This window comes from Cyanistes caeruleus, chromosome 10 (genome assembly GCF_971803275.1).
Source record: "Cyanistes caeruleus chromosome 10, bCyaCae1.hap1.1, whole genome shotgun sequence".
Classification (NCBI taxonomy): domain Eukaryota; kingdom Metazoa; phylum Chordata; class Aves; order Passeriformes; family Paridae; genus Cyanistes; species Cyanistes caeruleus.
Genome location: NC_141710.1, coordinates 17,778,487 through 17,799,693, shown reverse-complemented (window position 1 = coordinate 17,799,693; position 21,207 = coordinate 17,778,487). Strand labels below are relative to the sequence as shown.

Genomic DNA, 21,207 nt, shown 5'->3' with positions numbered 1-21,207 from the left:
TCCAGCTCCAGTCTGCTCACAGCAGCAATAGGCATGCAATGAACATGTAAGTTTTGTGAAATGATGAAATTATTTGCTTGCAGGTTGTGAATTGTCACTTTACTCCACGGTAATATAGTCAAAATTCACCATTCAAAATTATGTTTCCCATAATATTTAAGATGTAAGAGCACATGCAAATGCCATGTGAACATGTGGAAACATGTGAAGGGAGTTCCTGACTCCTATAAATGTGCAGCATTATATAGCAGGCCCTGTATATTATCATATATACAATGTATAGCAATGTGCAGCATGGGCATGCACTGCACAGTGTAAAGTGTGTATATACTGTGTGCACATGTATGCTCATTGTATGTTCATTTTAATTTCATTTACCAAAACACTTTCAGGATCAATATTTGTTTGTAATGTAGACATAATATATGCAGGAATTTAAGAGTAATTGCAAATAAGTGTTACTTATGTGATAAATTCATCTTTAATATGTGAAAAAACATCTGTTTCCAAAGAAAATCGACATCTAAAGAGTTGAATGTATAAAAGTATCGAGTGCGAGAGATATTGGACAAAATACAAGATATTACTGGTGTTATACTTTCTGCTCTTCTTCCCAAGAGAAATTTCTTTTATACCAAGTGGACACCTTTCACTAAAGGCATATTTAGCACCACAGCAGAATTATTGCAGTAAGTGTTGAGGTAATAAACAAGCAGGCTCTCTCATAGCAATCATGAAAAAAAAAAAGGGAAAAAAAATAAATAAATAAACAGAAGAAAACTCTGCAATTTTTAGGAGGCACATCTAAAGTTCTTCCGTAGATTTCCATGCAGCAAAAGGCCTGCCCGCCCTGCAAACTCGCCGCTACAGCTTCTTTGCTTTCGGGTAAATGGATTTTCTGCCTTCATATGGCTGAGGTTGGGAGCAGGACCCAAAAAGCGCTGACAGCCGCGTGTCCCGAGTGTTCTGCTGCGGCTGCGGCGTGCTGGAAAGAGCGTCCAGGCTTCCCGGGGTGTGCATCTCTGGAGCACACGCGGGCACCACACCACGGCTTTTGGTTAAAAAACCATCAACGCTGCTAAAGTGAAACGAGAGGCTGAGAACTTCTGGAAATAGATTGGGAAGCCCCTTCTCCCGGGGAAGGGGTCCCGAAGGACACGCGGGGTGGCGGCGGCCGAGCGAGCGCCGCTCGGGGGCCGCGGGGGATCCGCGCTCCTCCGCCCGCCTGGGCTCCTCCGCGGGCAGCCCGCCGGCTTTAAACCTTAACCCTCTTGGCAGCGAGCCAGGATGCGAAAGAAGGGCTTGTCCCGTGTGGTGTGAGCCTCATCTCCTCCGGGGAAGATTAACCCGGGAGCCCCGGAGCGGGGAGCGCGGGCCGTGCGCGGCGGAGCCAGGCACAGGCTGGGCGGGCACGGCAGGGGCAGAAATACTGACTGGGGCGAGAAATCCCAGCAGCAGCCTGTCCTCCCCCTCTGCTCTCAAACAGCTTCAGAGCTTTGTCCTGGGTAGAAACTCCAAAATTCTGATTTTATTTTTTCCTGGCCCCAGTGTTGGGTCAGACTCCTCAACTCCTCTACGGGGGACGGTGTCTGGCAAACACCTTACTGCTCTGCTGGAATATGCAAGCTGGAGATGTATCTATATATAGCCAATCTGGAGTAATCCGTTATTTTATCTATGCACCTGGATGCAGGTGGTCTGGGTTTGGATGTTTTATTTTGTTGGGGACTATTTCCCCAAGACTAAAATGAGTTGTGAAAGTCAAAATCTGAAAAGGAATGTTCATTTTCCCACCCCGTGGGATCGGTCTCGGCATAGAGACTTAAGGGTACCAATGGCCGTGTGAGAGCCCAGCCCTCCTCAGACCAGGATGAAAAATGAGGGTTGATATGCGAATTTCTCTCAGAGCCCTTCCAATATGCGGTTCACTTTTTTACTTTTGTTTGTTTGTTTTTCTTTCTCTCCAGAAAGTCTTAGAAATTGCTGCAAAGCGTTATAAAGTTGTCCATATACTGGTGATTTCGTTTCCGGTTATCTGCAAAATGAGCTTTAAGCCAATTTCGTGCTTCAGGCTAAAGGGAGGGATTCGTATTTCCCTCCTAGATGCGTGGCATTCCTGGAATCTCTTTGTCAGCTTGCCGTAGGATGCTGCTGTAATTTGCCTGGAAACTCTGTCCAAAATTTGTACACAGAGGCTAAGAACAACTCAAGATTTCTGAACCATCGGGTTGTTCTCTCTGGAAAGAAAAAAGAAAAATCATCTTTTATTGATAAGTCAGTATTCAGCTATTCAGAGTCTGGTTCCCATTTATCCCAAAGAACCACCGTAGGTTCAAAATATGCATTTCCTGCTAATCTCTTTCCTCCCCTGCTCCAAGAAATAAAATAGTCCTTCAGGAGAAGTGGTACTTTCTTCGAGAATCCTGGAAAAGTTCTGGCACGATTTCCTGAACTTTGACACGCTTGGCTCTTTCATGCCACTTCCCCCCCACCCCCGCCCCGCTCCTGGACATGTAAAGGCTATTGCAAAATGACGGGAGGTTGCCTGAACTCTGCGGCTGGAGATGAACTCTGCCACCCTCCGTACGAGTCCCCTGTTGGTGTTAAGCGTGGCAAGCAGAGCTCCCCGGCCCCGGCAGCGCCGCCCCTGCGCTCCGCAGCTCCGCGGCCGCCCCGGAGAGGCTCCCGCACCCTCCCCGCTCCGGAGGAGCGAGCTGGGGAGAAGATGTTTATCCTGAGATGCAAAATGGGTTGTTGAAAAACAAGCCATGTGCAAATAGTTTAATTTTCCGTTTTGATGCTTATCTTTGTCTCCCGAATTTCATCGGAGAGGCTTTAATTGGCGTGTGGGTAATAGTTCCTAAATAATCCCTTATTAGATGACTTCAGACGAGTTGCGAACCAATAACGTCTTAGTCCCAAAAATGAAAGTAGAATTTGAAGGCTCAGGTCAGTTTTTGTCAAAGGGCTCATTTGAACATCTTTTAGTTTGCTGAAAAAGCTAATTAAGGAACGTTTGAAGGTTAAAGTCATTATTCCGTGCTGTTGTCATGCTACAAGTGAGCCGAGTTTTGTGAAAACACAAAGGGCAGAAGTCACAGAGGTGGATTACTGTCAGTCCAGGCTACAGAGGCACAGAGAACTGTGGCATTAATTCCTATAGAAAGGTAGACAAACACAGTCACTGACTAACAACTTTCCCGCAGAGCCCTATTGTCTAAGCACTTTCCACTGCTTTGGGGCTCTCTTCGAGTTGCTACAGTCGTAACCAGATCCCAAACTAGGTAACGGGGCGACTTTCGGGCGCAGAATTCTTGACCTGTGAAACAATTTTCACGACAAAAATCCCCGTTTGTCTTGGCGGCTCCCTCTAACATTTATTTCCCCCTTCAGCGGTGCTAATTTATTCATTACTTGGCGGAAAGTTAGCAGCGCAGCAGAACTCTGCCGGAGCCCGCAGCCTCGGCACCCGGCGCCGCCCGGCCGGCGCTGCCCGCTGCGCTCCGCGGTGCCGGAGGGGCAAAGCCTCGGCCCCGTTTGTGGGGAGGCTCTGCAGGCGCTCAGGAACTTTGCGGGCGGCGCCGCGCAAAAGCCGCGCAAGAGCCGCGCAAGAGCCGCGCTGAGCGGGAGCTGCGCGCCGCGGAGGCCGCTGGAGCGCAGGGCCAGGCGGGGCGAGCAGGAAAAGCCCGTGGGCAGATGCCGGGGACTGGCAGCAGAGGTTTGCGCCTTTGTGTGCGCGTGTGCGCGGACAGCACATCGCAAAGCCGGCCACACAAAGATAGGCGCGCACAGGAACAGCCGCGGCCGCTCAGCCTCGCCTCCCCAGCGCCCGCTGCCTTCGCGCTGAGCCGCTTTGCCCCACTCGCTCTCAAAGTCTGGATTTTTAGGTCTGGCCACGACTGTAGATCTCCCCAAATTCAAAGAAACAGATGTTTGGGCTGATTATGGGTGGGGGGAGGGGAGGGAGGGATCCCTGCAGCTGCAACTCAAAGAAATATATTGATAAAATATTTCAGTGGTAATAAATACGCAGAGATCAGCTCGACCTTGCGAGGTCTTTATTTTAATTTTTTTTCCCCATATACAAAAATCTTTATCAAACCTCTATTCTATGGCTTCAATAAACAGAACCCATTACCTCACGGCAGCTTTTGTTGGCCTGTATACAAGCGAGAACAAAATGGTTATTCAGGAGAACGCTTTCGATTTTTATTGTGTGTAGTATGCACAAAGAGCAGTGTTATTGTATTAAAAAGAACCATCTGTAGCAGAAACAATGGCATCAAATTATCTTTGAATACCCACTGCAAAAATATAAAGCTTTTTTATTATTCTTCTGCTGTACGGTGGGGGACAGAGAAGTGACTTTTTTGTTGTTGTGGGTGCATTCTTATAACACACACACAAAATCAGCCATTGGGAATTTTTTTAAGCCATAAACGATTTTTTCCCCTCTTGTTCCAGGGACTGCAGTTAAGAGCTAGGGCTAGGACTTGGAGGATGTGTAGGCAAACGGAAAGAGAGCCGGGGGAAGAAAAACCGAAATGGATTCATTCTCTGTCCTGGATGGAGGAGGAGAGGAGAAGAGAAGGGGACGTGCGAGCTTCCTTCAACTGCCTCTGTCCGGTGAAAAGTGCTCAGACCCCCGGGGCTGCGCCGGGCTCCGGAGTCCGCGCGGACTTTGGCGTTGAGCTGCCAATCAAACCTCTCACAGCCACCACCCTGCTCTGGCACCGACATGTAAGTAGCTGCAGCACAACTTTGACATTCACAGGTTTTTTTCCCCCCTCCTCCCCCGTGACCTTTAAAACGATCTGGAAATGTAGCTCCCACCTACGACCCGCCGCTCCGAGCTCCACCGCGTTAAGCTCGGGGACTCGCGTACGGCTTTGGGCTCTGCTGAAATTGCGCGGCCGCGCATGGCGAGCGGAGCGCTGGGCAGGAGCGCTCCCGGCCCGCGGGCTGTCTGTGCCCTGTCCGCTCCTGTCCCGCGGAGCTCACGGCCCGCGGGGAGCGCTCGGGCCGAAGCGGAGCCGGGACTCTCCCCCGCCGCCCCGGGCTGTTCCCCACGGGGCCGCTGTGTCGGCGCAGCCCCTCGGGGCGAGGGCGGAGAGGCGCGCAGCCCCCGGCCGCTCCCGGAGATGCTCCCTGGCTCTCCCGGGCGGGCCGGGCCGGGCGCTCCGCGGGTGCGGCCGGGGCGGTGCGCGGGGCGCGGAGCGGCCGCCGGGCGGGGGTTCCCCGGGCACGCCGCTCTCTGCCGCCCCCTGTGGGCGCTGCGCGGCCGCTCCCGGCCCAATCCCGGGAAAGGGGGGCCGGCCCCGCGGAGCTCCCCGCACGCCCAAAGCGGGGCTACACCGCGGGCAGAGGCGGCGCATCGCCGGGCCGGGCTCCGGCTGCGCGGGGTCCGCACCCGGGCGAGTCGATAATAAATCATCAATACCTTTAGCTGCCCTCAGCTGCCTTCTGATGCGCTTGGGGCTGGGAAAGGCCCGAATTTGACATATTGGCTCATTATAATACCTTTTAAAGGGAAACTCTTTTTAGTTACAGTTAGCAAAGTTGAGGTTGGATATCCCCCTCTTCGCTCCCCCCCCCCCCCTTTTTTTTTTCTTGGTAAGAATTTGGTAGATAAAGGTTAATCTTGGACTGAATGATAGAGCTGTGATTGACAAGAGAAAAGGTGTTGAGGGCAGGTCGAGCTGTCTTATTTACAGCCCACTGCTTGCTATAGAGCCTTTGTTAGGACTGGAAAGCTAATTTAGTGCTGATCAAAAGCACCACAGAGTTAAAGGACTGGTAATGACTGCTAATTTCATTTCAGCCTCATACATCCCAACTGCTGTAATTAAAGACGTGCTATTTAAATACAGGTGAAGGGGTTTTGTAGTAGGGGAAAAGTGGGTAGCCGGTTACAATTTTATTTATGGTTAATAAGATAAAAGTCCAACACTCGATTTATGATTTTAGCGATTTGCTTTTTTGCACTATTCTGCCCCTGCAGAGCAGGGCTGGACGGCAAGGCCGGCCGTGCAGGGGCAGGGTGAGGACAGCGCGCCGCAAGCGATGGATACGAGCCCCCCGCTAGCGTGGGGTTATCTTATTTTTAATTATTCCCATCAAACGGCAGTCAGGAAACATCGGGAGCGCTAGGGAGAGGGGAGATGGAGGGGCATGTGTCAGCTTTTAAGTGCCTCTGCGGAAGCTCGGGTCCTCATATTATTATTATTTTTAATTAAATTATTTTAGCACTCCACGGCTGGATCGCTGGCTCTGAGACGATGTAATTTCACAAACCGATATAACCGTTTCTTTCTGGGAAACATCAAAGGATGAAAGCTCTACATTTCCGTAGTTGGTTAAAATCGACAAAAAAAAAAAAAAAAAAAAAAAAAAAATTTAGCCTTTAATCTCTTTTTATCCACGACGACTAAAGATCTGTACTCGACCCCGCTCGGCTCCGGGCTCCCCGGGCTCCCCCCGGGCTCCCCCCGGGCTCCCCGGGCTCCCCCCGCTCCCGCGGCCGCTCCGCGCGGGGGGCGGCGCCCCCTGTCGGCCGCGCCGGGGGCGCCCGTGGGGACCGCGCGGGACGGGCGCGCCCGCGGCGGCACCGACGGCAGCACCGGGAGCGCTGGAGCCGGCCCCGGGAGCCGCTCCGAGTCACTGCAGGGCTTACAGGGAGCGCGGGGAGGTAGGGACAGGTAAGGTGAGCAGAGAGCCCAGCACAGGAGCTACGGGCAGGGAAGCCACCTCCAGATTGCACCGTTTGCTCTCCGCAGATATATAAACGTGGGAGAAAAATAAGTGAAGTGCCACCGACTTCTTTCTAAGTAGAGCTTTCCATAAGCCTGGATCTTACAGAAACGCTGGTATGTGATGCTCTCCCACATCTAGGCAGAGCAGGGGAGCTGCCGTGGGACCGCGGCGGGACATCCCCGGCAGACCAACTTCTTTAATGGCAGCCTTAGGCACAGAAAAATCAGGATTAATTTTTCATCGTTCCCAACTTCGGTGTTCCAGAGCTGTCAGCAAATGCCAGCCTTTCAGATGCTCGTGCTTGTGTTTTCCTCCCAACGTGTCTTAAATAAGTCAGTGTTGACAGGTGTTGCTTGTAAGCAGCGTTGAACAGTTCCTTTTCATGAAGGAAACATTTTCTCAAATGCCATATGTTTAAAGACGAAGCAATAAAGTCACCTCAATCCCCCCTCACAAAAAAAAAAAAAAAAAAAAAAAACAAAGAAAACACCCCCTCCCCAATTCCTGGAAAAGGAAGATGCGTTATCTTAAGTGAGTGCCTGGAGTGCGATTTTATTTCCTCACTGTGGAGATGACAGATTTAAAAGAAACCTGGTGATATAAAACGATTAGCCAAAATATGTGACGTGCTGCATTGCCACCAACTTTTTAGATGAATTCTCTACTTATTTTATAGCGTGCACGTAGCTCAGTGTAGTGCATTTAACGGTGGTATTCGCTAGTTGCAGCAATACCCAGCACGGTTTATGCATCTTGCGTGCAAAGAAAAAGACTAATGGAAACCAAATTATTTCTGTTAAATTGGGGTTATTTTGTATCTCCTGTTGACAGCCTGGCTGAAAGTCATAACGCCGCAGTTCTTCTATTAAATGAACCCCATGGCTGTTGGTCTCACAATAAACTTTTCACTTTAGAAATTATATTCGGATAGGTTTTTATGAAATATTATTGTTTGTCGCGCTGAGCATACTTTCTCCATTCTTTCAGTTTGATCTCCGCTCGAGACTCCCTAATAAGGCAATTCTGTAGTAAGAGCGCCCAAAATAAAGACATGGCATTTTCTATAAATAATAGCAAGAGCCCTGCACAGATTTCCTGCACAACGGAATTCCCAGATTTCCTTTACTGGTTCTTTAGTTAGCATGCGTTCGGTATATATAACTCTGAAATTAAGCAAAAATATACATCTGTATAGATCTGTCAAGCCAGTTATAAACAGAGGTATTATATGTCAATTACCACAGGAAACGGAAAAAATAGAGAGCGTTTGTACGCATGGTTTAGCGTCAGGAGGCACTTTACAAAAATTTAGTGACTCCTGCCGAAAGGTGAATGATTAACCCGGTTCCAGGAGAGGGGCTGTTAGTGCTCCTCTTAGAAACAGCAGTTGTGAGGGGGCTGTAAAGGGGTCGTAAACTCCCCCCTCCTAGGGCAGAAGTTGGCACATAAAATCAAGGGTCCCGAGTGATCAGTTTAACCAAAAAGCTGCTTTTCTGGGCTCGGTTCGTAACTCAGTTGCTGGGTTTTATTCTGCGGACGTTACTCAAGGGAGCAAATGCTGTAAATCTGGGATCGGGTCCCAGGCTTGGCAGACAGCTGGCAGCAAGGGGGGCGTCAGCTCTGTGCTCAGCTGGCAGCAAGGGGGGGTTCGCTCTGTGCTCGGTCTCGTTCATCTCCACTTGGAAGAAAAGTGCATTTTTAGTTTATTTATGTCTTTTGGAAGGAGCTGTTTCTGGACGCCGGCATTTCCTACATCTCTCTGTTGAGCAATGGGAGACTTGAAGAAACAAACCAGAAAAACAGCCTCAAAGGCCAATTTCGCACTTCACCTTTTCTTGCTTCCCCCTCAGCCTGTCCCTGGCACCTGCTGCCCTGAGCACCCGCAGCATCGCCCCTTCTGTCCCAGCCCGTGGGCATCCCCTGGGCCTTTCTCCTCACATTCATCCGCTCCCACCGGGAAGGCTCCCACAGGGCCGGCCGGGCTGTTTGGAGAAGCCCCGTTGTCCCGTGATTTCCATGGAAAAGGGGCTGTGACACCCCACACTCAAGCCCACGCAGTGCCGCAGATCATTGTGTGCCTACAGCGCTCGTCCTGCCCCTCCTGTCGCACACACCTGCGGGGCCGCAGCCGCCTGAGGATGGACGGGAGACCCACGGGCTCCCTTCTCCCCTCTCCGCTGTGCCCGGGCCTCCTCCGGCAAAGGCTCTTTCAGATCTTCGGATGGAGGACAGTGGGTAGACACATGGGAAGTGTTGTTGTTATTATTTATAGCACCATCTCTCTGCTCCGATTAAGCACCGTCTAAATATGAATTCACTGTATAGACAGCTAGTCTATAATTTGAATTTAAATCCTCCCAACGAGCCCGTCGCTGGAGAATTCTGAAATCACAAGCCTAAGTTGACACAATGAGCCCATGGTGTCAATAAACCATGGGCGAGATGGAGAGATTGTCACTCCAGACCATAACAGTTCTGAAAGTGTCATTACCGTCTGTCCTGTCAATGAGCTCCAAATTAAGGACTATGAGGAACAGCGAGATAAAAGTCACCGTCTTGGCTCCATTATGGGCGATCTTGTCAGTGATCTGAGAATCATTGGAAAGGGCTTTTTTTTTTTTTTTTTTTTTTTTTTTTTTTTAATGTACTTTTCAATCCATGCCTCGGGATGCCAGGGTTTGAGGTGCGCTGAGAGAAGCAACCTTGAAGCACCCCAGGCTGTGCCTCAGGCGTTTCCATTGAAACTGCCACAGCTTCTTTGGGAAACGGTGTGAATTCAATGGAAGAGCCGGAATAATTCCATCAAAACTGTGCTGGGGCCAAAGAGGACTTCATTTGATTTGGGCGACACGTGTGATCCCATGAACAGACACTTTTTTTGACCATTATTTTCTTAAGTCAACACAAAGATGGTGAAGGGGAAAGAGGGAAATAAAATAGAAGCCTCAACTTTAGGAAAAGACAATACATTTGAGATAGCCCCTTCCAGGCATTAAGACTTTCAGAGAATGTCCCCAATCTCTCTCTCCTGCGAGCCTGAGAGAGTTAAGGGGACTTATTCAGGAATTGGAAGCCTTCAGTTCTGGATTTTTGTGCCTTTGTGGGTTTAAGTAAAGCAGTTAGCGTTCTTCAGGAGGGGTTTTGTGTTTAATATACATGAGTTCATTCAACTACAATGGGAAAAGAAAACTCATTTGTTCTTATAAAACTAGGAAGGAAAGATAACTTTAAATAGACTGCTCGAGGGGGTTGCCTTCTTGCTAAAGAGCCAACATTCAACTGTAATTTCACCCCGTTACGTTGTACAGTAATTCCTAAGTTTATCCTCGCCAATGATCTTGATTTTCTGATTTATTTTAAATATCACATAAGAAAAAGTACGGGGTTCATTTATACTTTCCTTTGGGAAAGAAATCCCGGGAGTGCGATTTTAGATGCAGAGCAAAAATCTCGGACAGTTTGGAGGAAGCTGTTGGCTATTTATGAAGAGTCATGGAAGCCTGTTTGGACAATCGGCTTCTCCTTTTATTGAGAAGCCTTTTGAAAGCGACTTCGAGAGGTGGTGTGTGCGATTCGGCTTTTCTGCTGCTTATTGTGTACGTTCAACTCCCTCCACGATCCGAGTTTTATTTTTTCTTTAAATTTTCCTTCTTGCAGCACTGGACAAAAGCGGAGCTTTTTATTTTTTGTTTCTCCCTCTTTTTTATTTTTTTTTTTTTTTAACCTCTCGGCTATTTGTTTTTTGCCGCCCCAGCCCCGCAGCAGCGGCTCCCGCGTGCGGTGGTCTCCGGGAGGGGAGGTGGCAGTGGGGGCCGCTCGGGGGGCTCAGCGGGGGGGGCACAGCGGGACCTCCGGCGCGGGCGGCCCGGGGGGAGCCCAGCAGCCCCCGCTGCCCCCGGGCCCCGCTCGGGCCCGGGCCCCGTGCGCTGCCCGCCCGGCCGCACGTGCGCTCGCCCCGCGCTTCCATTCGGGAGAACAGGGATGAAAGGAGAGACCGGGAGCAGCGCGGGGCTCCCTCGGCATTCCCCGGCTTTCAAGGGTCCTTAGAGCCCTTGAATGAAATTATTGGGCGAAATGGGGTCTGGAGGGACCGGCCGCGGCTCGCCCCCTCCTTGGTTTGTACGTGTAATGCCACTTCTGAGAGCGACAATCGGGCTACTTGCTGGACAGGGAGGGACAAAAAGGAGATTAAACCGTTTTAAATAATAATAAAAAACATCCCAAACGCAAGCAGAGTGGATTACACTTGCCGCAGCGCCTCGGCTCCCCCCAGGTTCCCCGAACAGCTGCCTCCGTGCCTCGCAGGCAGAGTGGCCCCAGCCTCACCCCAGCTCGGCCCTGCCAAACTTCCCAAGTTCCCGAGACCCCTTGGAGCTCCCGGAGGGTCCCCCCGGCTCTCCGGCCGGCGCCGGGTGAGAGCCTTCTTTGCCTGAGGACAGCCTGCATTTGCAGCACTCGGGACCCTGCAGGGGCTGGGGAGGGCGGCTCGGACAGCGGGGCTCCCCCTGCCCCCGGCCTGGGCCCGTACCCACCCCAAATGTGGCTTTTATTGCAGGGCATTTCAGATTATATCTCCCCAAGTTTTCATCGGGATACTACTGCAAACTCACCGTGTGATGACTGAAATTCCCCAGAGACTGAGGTGTAGTTAGTTCATTAAAACTTCCCTGACTAACTTCGGCTCCCGAGGGCTGGGCTGCTACAGCGTAAGAGGGGCAAGAGGAAATTTATTTGTACATTTTCGTCTTTGCCTATTTTTTTTTTTTTTAACGTAATGAAATTAAAACTTTTGGAGCTCACAGTTGACATTTTGCAGAAAATTGAGTTATCAAGGCAGTAATTATTTCACGGGGAGATAAAACTCTCATAGCCCTAACTGTCAAATAGGGGCCTTTTCAGATTTTAATTACAAAATAAAATTAGTCTGCTCTTCCTCGGAAGGGTTTGTGAGTGGCTAAACAGAGCTTTCCCCAATACTGGTGGTCGTCAAACTCTGCTAATTAGCAATGCTGAGAAATTCCAGTTAACAAGGACATTCTCTAAGTCTCTGCAGGTTCCCTGCCGTTCGCCTTCATTTCCATAAGAAGATTAAGAGTGGAGGGGAACACACTCAAATGCAGATGCAGAAAAGAAGCGTTTTTAACAAGCATCATAATAGTAAGATGCTTGGCTAGTTCTCACCTAATTACTGCAAGTTAAACCTCTATTTGCAGCTAAGGACAAAAAATGGAGCTGCAATCTCCCATCTCCACAAGTCTGCTTAATAGTTTGCTTTAGATTGGTTACTGGTAGGTTCAGGGGAAAAAAATAATATGAAAATGTGTATATTCTTTCCGATACAGTTAACACGATAGGTTGTATCCGTAGGGCTTTTAGAAAAATCGGCGAGTATTAGAACAATAAATACATGAAATCCAAGTAGTTAACATTCATTTTCTTTTTAAGACACTCATAACCTGGAAATAAGAGTGCGTGTGCCGCAGAGCCCATCACTGAGAACATTTGCAGACTATTTGTTTAATGTAAGCACTTTTCATTTCCATAAATTATACCAAAGGCAACGATTTTTTAAATCCACTCAGATTAAACCGTCCCTCTGCAGGCCTCCTTTCCCTGGCTGTATTCTTAGAGAGCAGTGGTGTTATTGTCATTAATATAGAAAATCAGGGACCATTTCATCTTTTCTTTTTTTTCTTCTTTTTTTTTTTTTTATTTTTTTTTATTTTGTAGCCAGCTTCCCGGTCTGCTTCTGCTTCCGCCCACCCGTGTGTGCATTCCCAACCAAGCAAACCTCCATACCCAGAGGAAAGGCACAAAATGCCCCAAAAGAGCCATCGCCCTCACCTTATTTCCTGTACTGCACGATCATGTATATATGCCAGTTTATTGCATCGATAATTAAAAGTGTTAATTAAAATAGAGCCGTAAATACTCCCGATAGCACAATTGTTAGGCATTTCCCATCCTTTATTCGCATGATAAATGCAATTAGGAAAGGACCAGGCCCCTGAAAGGCTTTCTCTGAGCACAGGGCAGCCCACGATGTCCTGGTCCTGCGTGGAGCTCTGGGCTGTGCACCCCACGCACCTCCCGCAGCTACAGCCAGAGCAAAAATAACCCCTTGCCTGCGCACCGCCAGCCCTCGCTTATCGGTTTAGCACGATGAGCAAGCACCTACACCGCCCACCCATCCTCTTTTTAAAAAAAAAAATCAAAACAATTATCAAAAAAAATATTTTTTAATAACTTTATCAACTGCAGACCAAAGGGAGAACAATAAGACAGTAAACAGCCGCCGTGCCTTCAGGAGTGTCTGGACAGTCAGAATCCGGTTATATCCCACATCTCATAATTCGCACCTATTTTTCGACAGTTTAACCTATCACTTATCTAGGGGTTATATATACATTTTCGAATTAAACACATTGGACCCGACAGGATTTATTTGCATAATCCACAAACAGGAAAAAAAAAAAAAAAAAAGATGCGTCCCTGTTCGCCGGCGGGTTTTTATTATTATTCTTTATTATTATTATTATTATTGTTATTATTCCTCCGGGGTGTCATTTCCCGCTCCCTTCCCCCCGGCCCTCGCGCGGCTCCCGGCGGCGCCTCCCCGCCCGGGGCGCGGCCGGGCCGGCAGGGGGCGCCGCAGCGCCGCGGCTGAGGCCTCAGGGGCGCCCGCGCTGCCCCGGCCCCCGCCCCGCGGCCCGGCCGCGCTCCGGCCCCCGCGGCTCCCCCGCGGCTCCCCCGCCGCTCCCCCGCCGCTCCCCCGCCGCCCCGCACCCCTCCGGCTCCACGCCGTGAGCGCCAGCGCACCGAAAGGCGGAGCAACCCCGTGGAGGCAGGGGAGGCGCGGAGCGGCGCGGGGGAGCGCGGCCAGGGCGGCGAGCGGCTCCCCCCGCTCCCGCTCCGCGTCCTCTCTCCCCTCCTTCCTTTGTCGTCAAGTGCGGTTTAGCAACAAAGATCCCAACAAGAGAGTGGAAGTAAACTTAGCCGGGGCTTTGTGCAGCCCGTGTAATGACAACAAGGGAAACAAAACTACCTATTTGTAGCGGCCGGCCGTCCCCCCAGCCCCGCAATGGGTGACGGTGCCGCCGGGCCCAGCGGCGGACGGAGCGCGGCCCGGACCCCTCCCAGCAGCTGCAGAGGGGTCCCGGCCCCGCTTTGTGTTCGGCGGGGACGGCGTGTGGGGAAGCCGTGCTTGCACTGGACATCCCCCGAGGCCGGGGGAAGGGCTTGGCCCCGCACGGAGCAGGGCCCGGGGATGGCCGGGGCACAGCCTCAGCCCGGGCGGGGCGCTGCGGGCTCCGCTCCCCGGCGGCGGCAGCAGCAGCGCCCGCCCGGGGGCTCCGCTTCACGGGGACTGCACGGCCTGGACGGGGCAAGCGAGGCAGCCGTAGGGCCCCGCGCAGCCCCTCTGTCCCGAGGGACATCAGCACACGGGTGGGGGAAGCCGTTCCCGCTACGCTTCCCCCATGGCTTCTGCTAGCCCCAAGCCAACACCAACTTAAAGAGGGGGGAAAAAAAAAAGAAAAATAGAAAAAAAAAAAAAAAAAAAGAAAAACACCACGTAGCAACAATGCTGTTTACCCACTTCCTCCAAAAGGCGTGTGTGACCTGTTGCTGGAAGGGGAGATACAAAGGCTCCCAGTGGCCGGCCGGGCCGCCCCCGGGCCCGCCTCCCCGCCGAGCCGTCCCGGCGCGCCCAGCCCCCGCCCCGTTTCATGCAAAACCAGGGGAAGAGACTTGTCCTCAGTGGCGGAGCCGCCGAGCGCTGATTGGCCGGAGCGAACGCATTTATTGCCTGACAAGCCCCCATCACATGGATGGTTGTCTATTAACTTGTTCAAAAAAGTATCAGGAGTTGTCAAGGCAGAGAGAGAGAGTGTGTGTGTTTGCAAAAGGGGGTAAAGTAGTTTGCTGGCTCTTTAAGACCGAGGTGGAGAGAGAGAGAGAGAGAGAGAGAGAGAGAGAGAGAGAGCGGCAGGCAGAGAAAAGGGAAAAAGGAGGAAGAAGTTTTTTAAAATCAAGACTCCGGCGGTAATAATAGCAGTTATTAGCATTATTAATCCATCAGCGAAGAGGAAGATCCTGATCTTGATCCAAGTGTGGTTTTGGGGAGTCCCCCTCCCCCCTTTCCTACCCCTCCCTAGGAAAAAAAAAAAAAAAAGTCCGGCTTGGGACTCCGCTGCGGCTGCTCCTCGTTTCTCTGCTCAAGGCTGGTTCCAGGCAAAAGTAGTTTGAATGTACAACATGATGGAAACCGAGCTGAAACCTCCCGCCCCCCAGCAAACTTCGGGGGGAGGCACAGGCAACTCCAACTCGGCCGCCAACAACCAGAAGAACAGCCCGGACCGGGTCAAGCGGCCGATGAACGCGTTCATGGTGTGGTCCCGCGGGCAGCGGCGGAAAATGGCCCAGGAGAACCCGAAGATGCACAACTCCGAGATCAGCAAGCGGCTCGGGGCGGAGTGGAAACTTTTATCCGAGGCGGAAAAGAGACCCTTCATTGACGAAGCCAAGCGGCTCAGAGCTCTGCACATGAAGGAGCACCCGGATTATAAATACCGACCCCGGAGGAAAACCAAGACCCTCATGAAGAAGGATAAGTACACGTTGCCGGGGGGCTTACTGGCACCGGGCACCAATACCATGACGACTGGGGTAGGGGTTGGGGCCACCTTGGGAGCTGGGGTGAACCAGAGGATGGACAGTTACGCGCACATGAACGGCTGGACCAACGGAGGCTATGGGATGATGCAAGAGCAGCTCGGCTACCCGCAGCACCCGGGCTTGAACGCGCACAACGCGGCGCAGATGCAGCCCATGCACCGCTACGACGTGAGCGCCCTGCAGTACAACTCCATGACCAGCTCGCAGACTTACATGAACGGATCGCCTACCTATAGCATGTCCTACTCCCAGCAAGGGACCCCGGGCATGGCCCTGGGCTCCATGGGCTCGGTGGTCAAGACGGAATCCAGCTCCAGTCCCCCCGTAGTCACTTCCTCGTCTCATTCAAGGGCTCCTTGCCAAGCTGGGGACCTTCGGGACATGATCAGCATGTATCTACCAGGTGCTGAAGTACCAGAACCAGCTGCCCCAAGCAGACTTCATATGTCCCAACACTACCAGAGTGCACCTGTTCCTGGCACAGCCATTAATGGCACACTCCCTCTATCACATATGTAAGACAAAGGGGCCGGGGGGGGGGGGTGGGAGGGGAGGGAAAGGAAAACTAAACAAAACAAACAACAAAAAAACTTTTATTAGAAATTCTGGACTTTTTTTTTTTTTTTTGGACTATTTTTGTACAGAGAAAACTCCGGGCGGGGGGTGGGGGTGGGGTTTGGGGGGGGTCAGAAATTAAACAGACAAGGAACTTGTATAGATCTCGGAGGGGAAGCAACTACACAAAACTTTTAAAAAGTTCTAGTTAAAACGGTAGGAGCTTTGCAGAAAGTTTGCAAAAGTCTTTACCAATAATATTTAGAGCTAGACTCAAAGAGCGAAGAGGAAGATGTTTTAATATTTGCAGGCAACTTTTGTACAGTATTTATCAAAAGACACATGGCAATCAGAATATCCACTCGTAATATAGAGAGAAGAAAAGAAACCAAGCTCGCGAATTTGCCAATTATTTTTAAAAAATAGAGTCTTCTTGGACTACTGTGGTTTTGGCAGCTGAATTTATAGCAGCTGCAAGAAGAGAGGAAATTATTTTACGGCATTTGGACATTTAAATTGTTTTAGAAATTGTACAAAAGATAAAAAAAGGCAGGATGAGTACTTGCGAACCATGGGCTTGGTTTGCTGGATAAGGGCAAACGTTTAGATTGTACTAAATTTTTTTTTATTTTTTTTTTTTTTTTTACTTCTTGTTAAAAAGCAAAAATTGCCATGCAGGTTCACACGCCGTTTGTTAATTTATAATAACTTTTTGTTTCCAGACTTCATTCTGTTCAAAGAAAAGAAAAAAAAAAAAAAAAAAGGAAAATTACCAACCTGAAATTACTGTGTTTGAAATATTTTCTTATGGTTTGTAATATTTCTGTAAATTTATTGTGATGATATTTTAAGTTCTTTTTTTTTTTTTTTCTCCTCATTTTCCGTAGTTGTATTTTAAAGATTCGGCTCTGTATTATTTGAAATCAGTCTGCCGACAGTCCATGTATATATTTGAACTAATACCATCCTTATAACAGGTACATATTCAAGTTAAGTTTTTACTCCATTATGCACAGTTTGAGATAAATAAATTTTTGACATATGGACACTGAAGTTCCGCTTGAGTCTTGGATTTATTTTTGTAACGCAAGATGTTTTTTAAATAATTCATGCAGTAGAAGGTATCATCGTAGCCAACCGAATACGATAAATAATGCAGTAATATGTAACTATATATATATAACGCATGAATATTTTTATAGGTATGTATATAGAGAGAGAGAAAGAACGATAGCTTTAATGGAATAACAGCCTATGCCTCCTTCGGGGGGGACGGGAATGCGGAGTGAGAGGCTGGTTCCCGGTCCCCTCCCTTCCCTCCCGAGGACGCGGGGTGCGGTGGCTCCGGGGGTTCTGGCTCCTTTGGCCACTTGTTGCCCCCGGAGGGGCCGAGCCGGGGCCGGCGGCAGCGGCGGGCGGGCCTCGGGCATTGCCGCGGCCTGCCGGCTTCCACAGCCGCATAATATCCCTCTCTCTTTTCCCAACCGTGCCTCCTTCCGCCGGGCAGGCTGAAGGAGAGCCGGCTTCCCACGGCCGGGAATCGGGGCTGCCCGGGCTCAGCCCTGCACGCTCCTTTGTCCGCCACTTCCCAAACTTTGCTCTCCTGCCTCCCGGGCCGCGCAGGAGGAGCTGAGAGGTGGGGGCGGGGGTAGGGTTGGCCAGGCAGAGGTAAGAAACAACAAAAACCGAACAAACAAACAAAAACGGTCGAATGCCAGAGACTTTCACGTTTTATCACAGCTCTTTCTTGAATCCTATTTCTTAAATTGCCAGCGCGGTGTAGCCCCGTTTCGGACACTCTCTGCAGCCGGCCGCAGCCCCAAAGAGAAGCGGTGGCGCTCGCCATATAGAAGGAGAGATCCACCGTCCGTGCCAGGTAGAGTTTTACTTTGTACAGTCGTAGCCGCAGTTGCCGAGGACGGGGCTCGGCTCTGCTGTGCGCGGATGGCCCCGGCCAGGGCAGGCCCCGATGGGCAGCAGAGCTGGGCGGCCCCGCCTGCAGCCCCAGCGCTTATTTGGTGCTAACGCGGCTGTGCTTTCCCTTAGGAAAGCAGAGAGAGGGAGATGTAAATAATAATAACAATAATTAAAAAGAAAAAGGTACAAAATTTGAGATTTGAAGTACTGTGATTGCAAGCCGGTCGTGTCTTCTGCTAATGGCATGTGGTACGTGGCAAGGAGAGTATGTGATGTTTGGCTTAGGCAAGGCACAAAGTGGGCACTCCGGCACGGGGCAAGCGTTGCTGAGCTTTTCTCTCCAGTATTTCTTGTCAGCCACTGGATTTCGCTTTAGGTCGGGGAGGAAGAAGGCTGGGTAAAATGCACACACGCACACACATACACACACACACAAAATTACCTGGCTGCTTGTGGCTTTTATTTGGTATTGCTATTTCCTAGGCTCAGTTCTGGCCTCCATCCTTGAAGCCTGGTGTCCAGATGAAAACTATCATTGCCAGACTAGGAGACGTGGAGATTTGCTCACTGCCTGGTTTTGTAGTTTAGCTCCCTTTGTCCCTTTTATTTCTGCACCGTCTCGGTACTTGGGCAGGACAACAATTTTTGCAGATTCTCAACCTTTTCTGTGTCTTCTATGCTAATGCAACGAGTAAAACATTCTTTTTCAGAGCTGTTTGTTCAGAGCGTTTGCAATGCATGTGGGGATTATTCACGTGGTAACGAGCCCACATCCCCACTCCCGCTCACCTCGCTGAGAAAAGAGAACCAGGAATAAAAGCCCAATCGATATCACGATTCCATTTTTAAAAGCGAATCTTAGCCAATTAACAGCAATAAAACCTGGCCCCTTTTTGAAGTGCTAACTAAAATATTCGAGGGGGGTATTTGGAAATGTTGGTCCTTTTACAATTCGCATAGAGAAGGCGAGCTAATACCACTAAACAAAAGACACTAAGCCACATATTCAGGCTTAGTGAATTCAGCAACTTTTTATATGGGCAATTTGTTTAAGCTTAGATTTCGGAGTACGATTTGGAATATATGTGGTTGAAACCTGATATCCCTTGGACAGATTCCTTATATCCATCCATCCATCCATCCATCCATCCATCCATCCATCCATCCATTTATCCGTTTAGGGAGGATAACCCAAAGCATTTTACATGTTCAGCTGAACAGTATTATTTTTAAAGTGCTACTTGGAGGAACGCCATTGTCCACTGCTCATTTTAAATTCAACTCATTCAATAACGCCATTTACACCTAAGCCATTATCCTGGGCTTTCGTTTATGGCAGCTGAAATGTGTAGCAGAGCTCGTGGGTATGTTTTTATTTTGGTTATTGAAGACCTTTGGGGCTCTCCGTGGTTTCCCTCTCGTGAATTGTTGTGTATTTTATAGCCAGGGTGATGCTCGGCCCAAGAGCGCCAGTGTAATGTTTCCCTAACCTTCTACAGAGCCGAAGTGAACCCAAGGATAAGATTATAGTTTCCCCTGTGATTTTTTTACGGCTTTTTAAGTACTGGGGTGTTAAAATATTTTGTGGAACTGGAGAGGTAGATTAGCAGGGTTTCTTGCCAAAGCTGGGAAGCTGGTATTACAGACTGTCCCAGGGGGAAATCGCTCACATTAACCACTAAATGAATATTTGACAAGGGCTCATTCGGGGGTATTATTACTACAAACGGGTCCCTACTGGACTTTCCAAGGGTCAAAGAGCAATGGTTCAATTAATTATTTAGACTGTTAGTAGATTTGGTTGTAATAGCTGTACTTATTTCTGCAACCGACAGCTTCTTGCGGTGGGGGATCTGGGGAGAGGCTCTGCCTCGCAGCCCGGCTCCAGCCCGCGGCTCTCGCTTGCCGACATTTGTCGGCCGAAACCACATTTTGATTCCTCGAGATGCCCACTGATGCCAGCTGGGACATCAGGGGTGACGGTGATCCCCACAGCAGAATGTTTTCTCTCAATTCCTCCTCGTCCCCAACGGGTAGCAGAGCCGGATATCTGCCTCGGAATAGGAGGTAGATAGCCCAGCAATTTAAGTAGTATATAATGTAAGTCCCACTGAAAGAAAGAGGCCCATTACTGATAGGTGTGATTAGATACACTTCAGTCATTTAAATCCTGATCTAACTCAAATACTAAAATGTAAAACCTGCTTCGGTGGTTGCGAGATTTCTGAGGATATATGCAAAATTCTGACATTCTGACGGCAGAAGAACTTCGTCTTTGCTTTTTTAACGCCAGTCAGGTTCGCCTGACACTGTCGTTTCAACATTTTTCGTGGCGAGGAGGGGAAAGAGAAGGGAGGATTATTTTGTTTAATGTCTACAACAAACATGTCCGTAGTAGTAGATACAAAAAAAAAAAAAAAAAAAAAGCAAAAAAACCCCAAAATAACGTTGGGAGTGTGCGATTAGGTGACAATAATGTATGTTGAATGAATAAGAGATAAGCTGCAAGGGGGGAGAGGGAAGCAGTAATTACAAACCCAATTCATTCAGCTTTTCAGGACTTTTGTTGTGGGAGCTCCATTGACGGGCTTCGAGCTGCCAGTTTTCTCACATTAAAAAGAACTGATCAGCGCCTCAGGGGGACAAGCAACACCGCTTAACTGCATAGTGATGGGGTCCTCATTTAGAGCCATTACAACAAGAAAATTAAACAGAGCCTTTGTGTGCACCAGGTTTACTTTTCAATTGCTGACAGTTTATAGCTAACTGCTCAGAGATTTAAGTTTGATTGAGGTTTGATCGCCTGCTAGTTAGCACCGCCGCTATTTTAGTTTTGGTAATTAAAACCAGTTTTTCTGACGATGGCGCGGGGAACTGCGAGAGTTTGGTACTATTTTGCTTTTGAGGAATCAATTCACTTGGCGAGGACGTACAGCGCTACAGTGAGTGTGGGGGCTGTTTCACTTGCGAATTGGAAAGAAAAGGAGCCCGGGATGGAAATTCCCGGAGCTGCGCGTTTGGCTGTGCCAGAGCGGGAGGGCGAGCTCCGTCCTGCGGGCCGGCTCTGCCCGGGGACAGGCCGGCTCTGCCCGGGGACACTCCGGCTCTGCCCGGGGACAGGCCGGCTCTGCCTGGGGACACTCCGGCTCTGCCCGGGGACACTCTGGCTCTGCCTGGGGACAGTCCGGCTCTGCCCGGGGACACGCCGGCTCTGCCCGGGGACACTCTGGCTCTGCCTGGGGACAGTCCGGCTCTGCCCGGGGACACTCCGGCTCTGCCCGGGGACAGTCCGGCTCTGCCCGGGGA

General features: G+C 50.0%; 1 protein-coding gene and 1 long non-coding RNA gene across 7 annotated transcripts in view; both read left to right on the top strand.

The window, feature by feature from the left end:
* The window catches only part of LOC111933369 (uncharacterized), a 274,768-nt gene that overhangs the window by 223,038 nt on the left and 30,523 nt on the right, over nucleotides 1-21,207 (top strand). For 5 of the 6 annotated variants that reach the window (XR_015274546.1, XR_015274548.1, XR_015274547.1 and 2 more), the window contains one exon: nucleotides 4,465-4,740. This is a non-coding gene — a long non-coding RNA (uncharacterized LOC111933369). Of the gene's footprint in view, nucleotides 1-4,341; nucleotides 4,379-4,464; nucleotides 4,741-21,207 lie in introns of those variants that run through there. The other variant, XR_015274551.1, reaches the window with a different exon arrangement.
* Nucleotides 14,715-17,037, top strand: SOX2 (SRY-box transcription factor 2). The gene has a single exon (XM_023946751.2). The coding sequence runs from the start codon at nucleotides 15,001-15,003 to the stop codon at nucleotides 15,946-15,948; it is 948 nt and encodes a 315-aa protein (XP_023802519.1). The 5' UTR covers nucleotides 14,715-15,000; the 3' UTR covers nucleotides 15,949-17,037.

Excerpts from the sequence above, each read along its gene's own strand:
- SOX2 (XM_023946751.2), top strand. The coding sequence starts at position 15,001 with ATGTACAACATGATGGAAACCGAGCTGAAACCTCCCGCCCCCCAGCAA.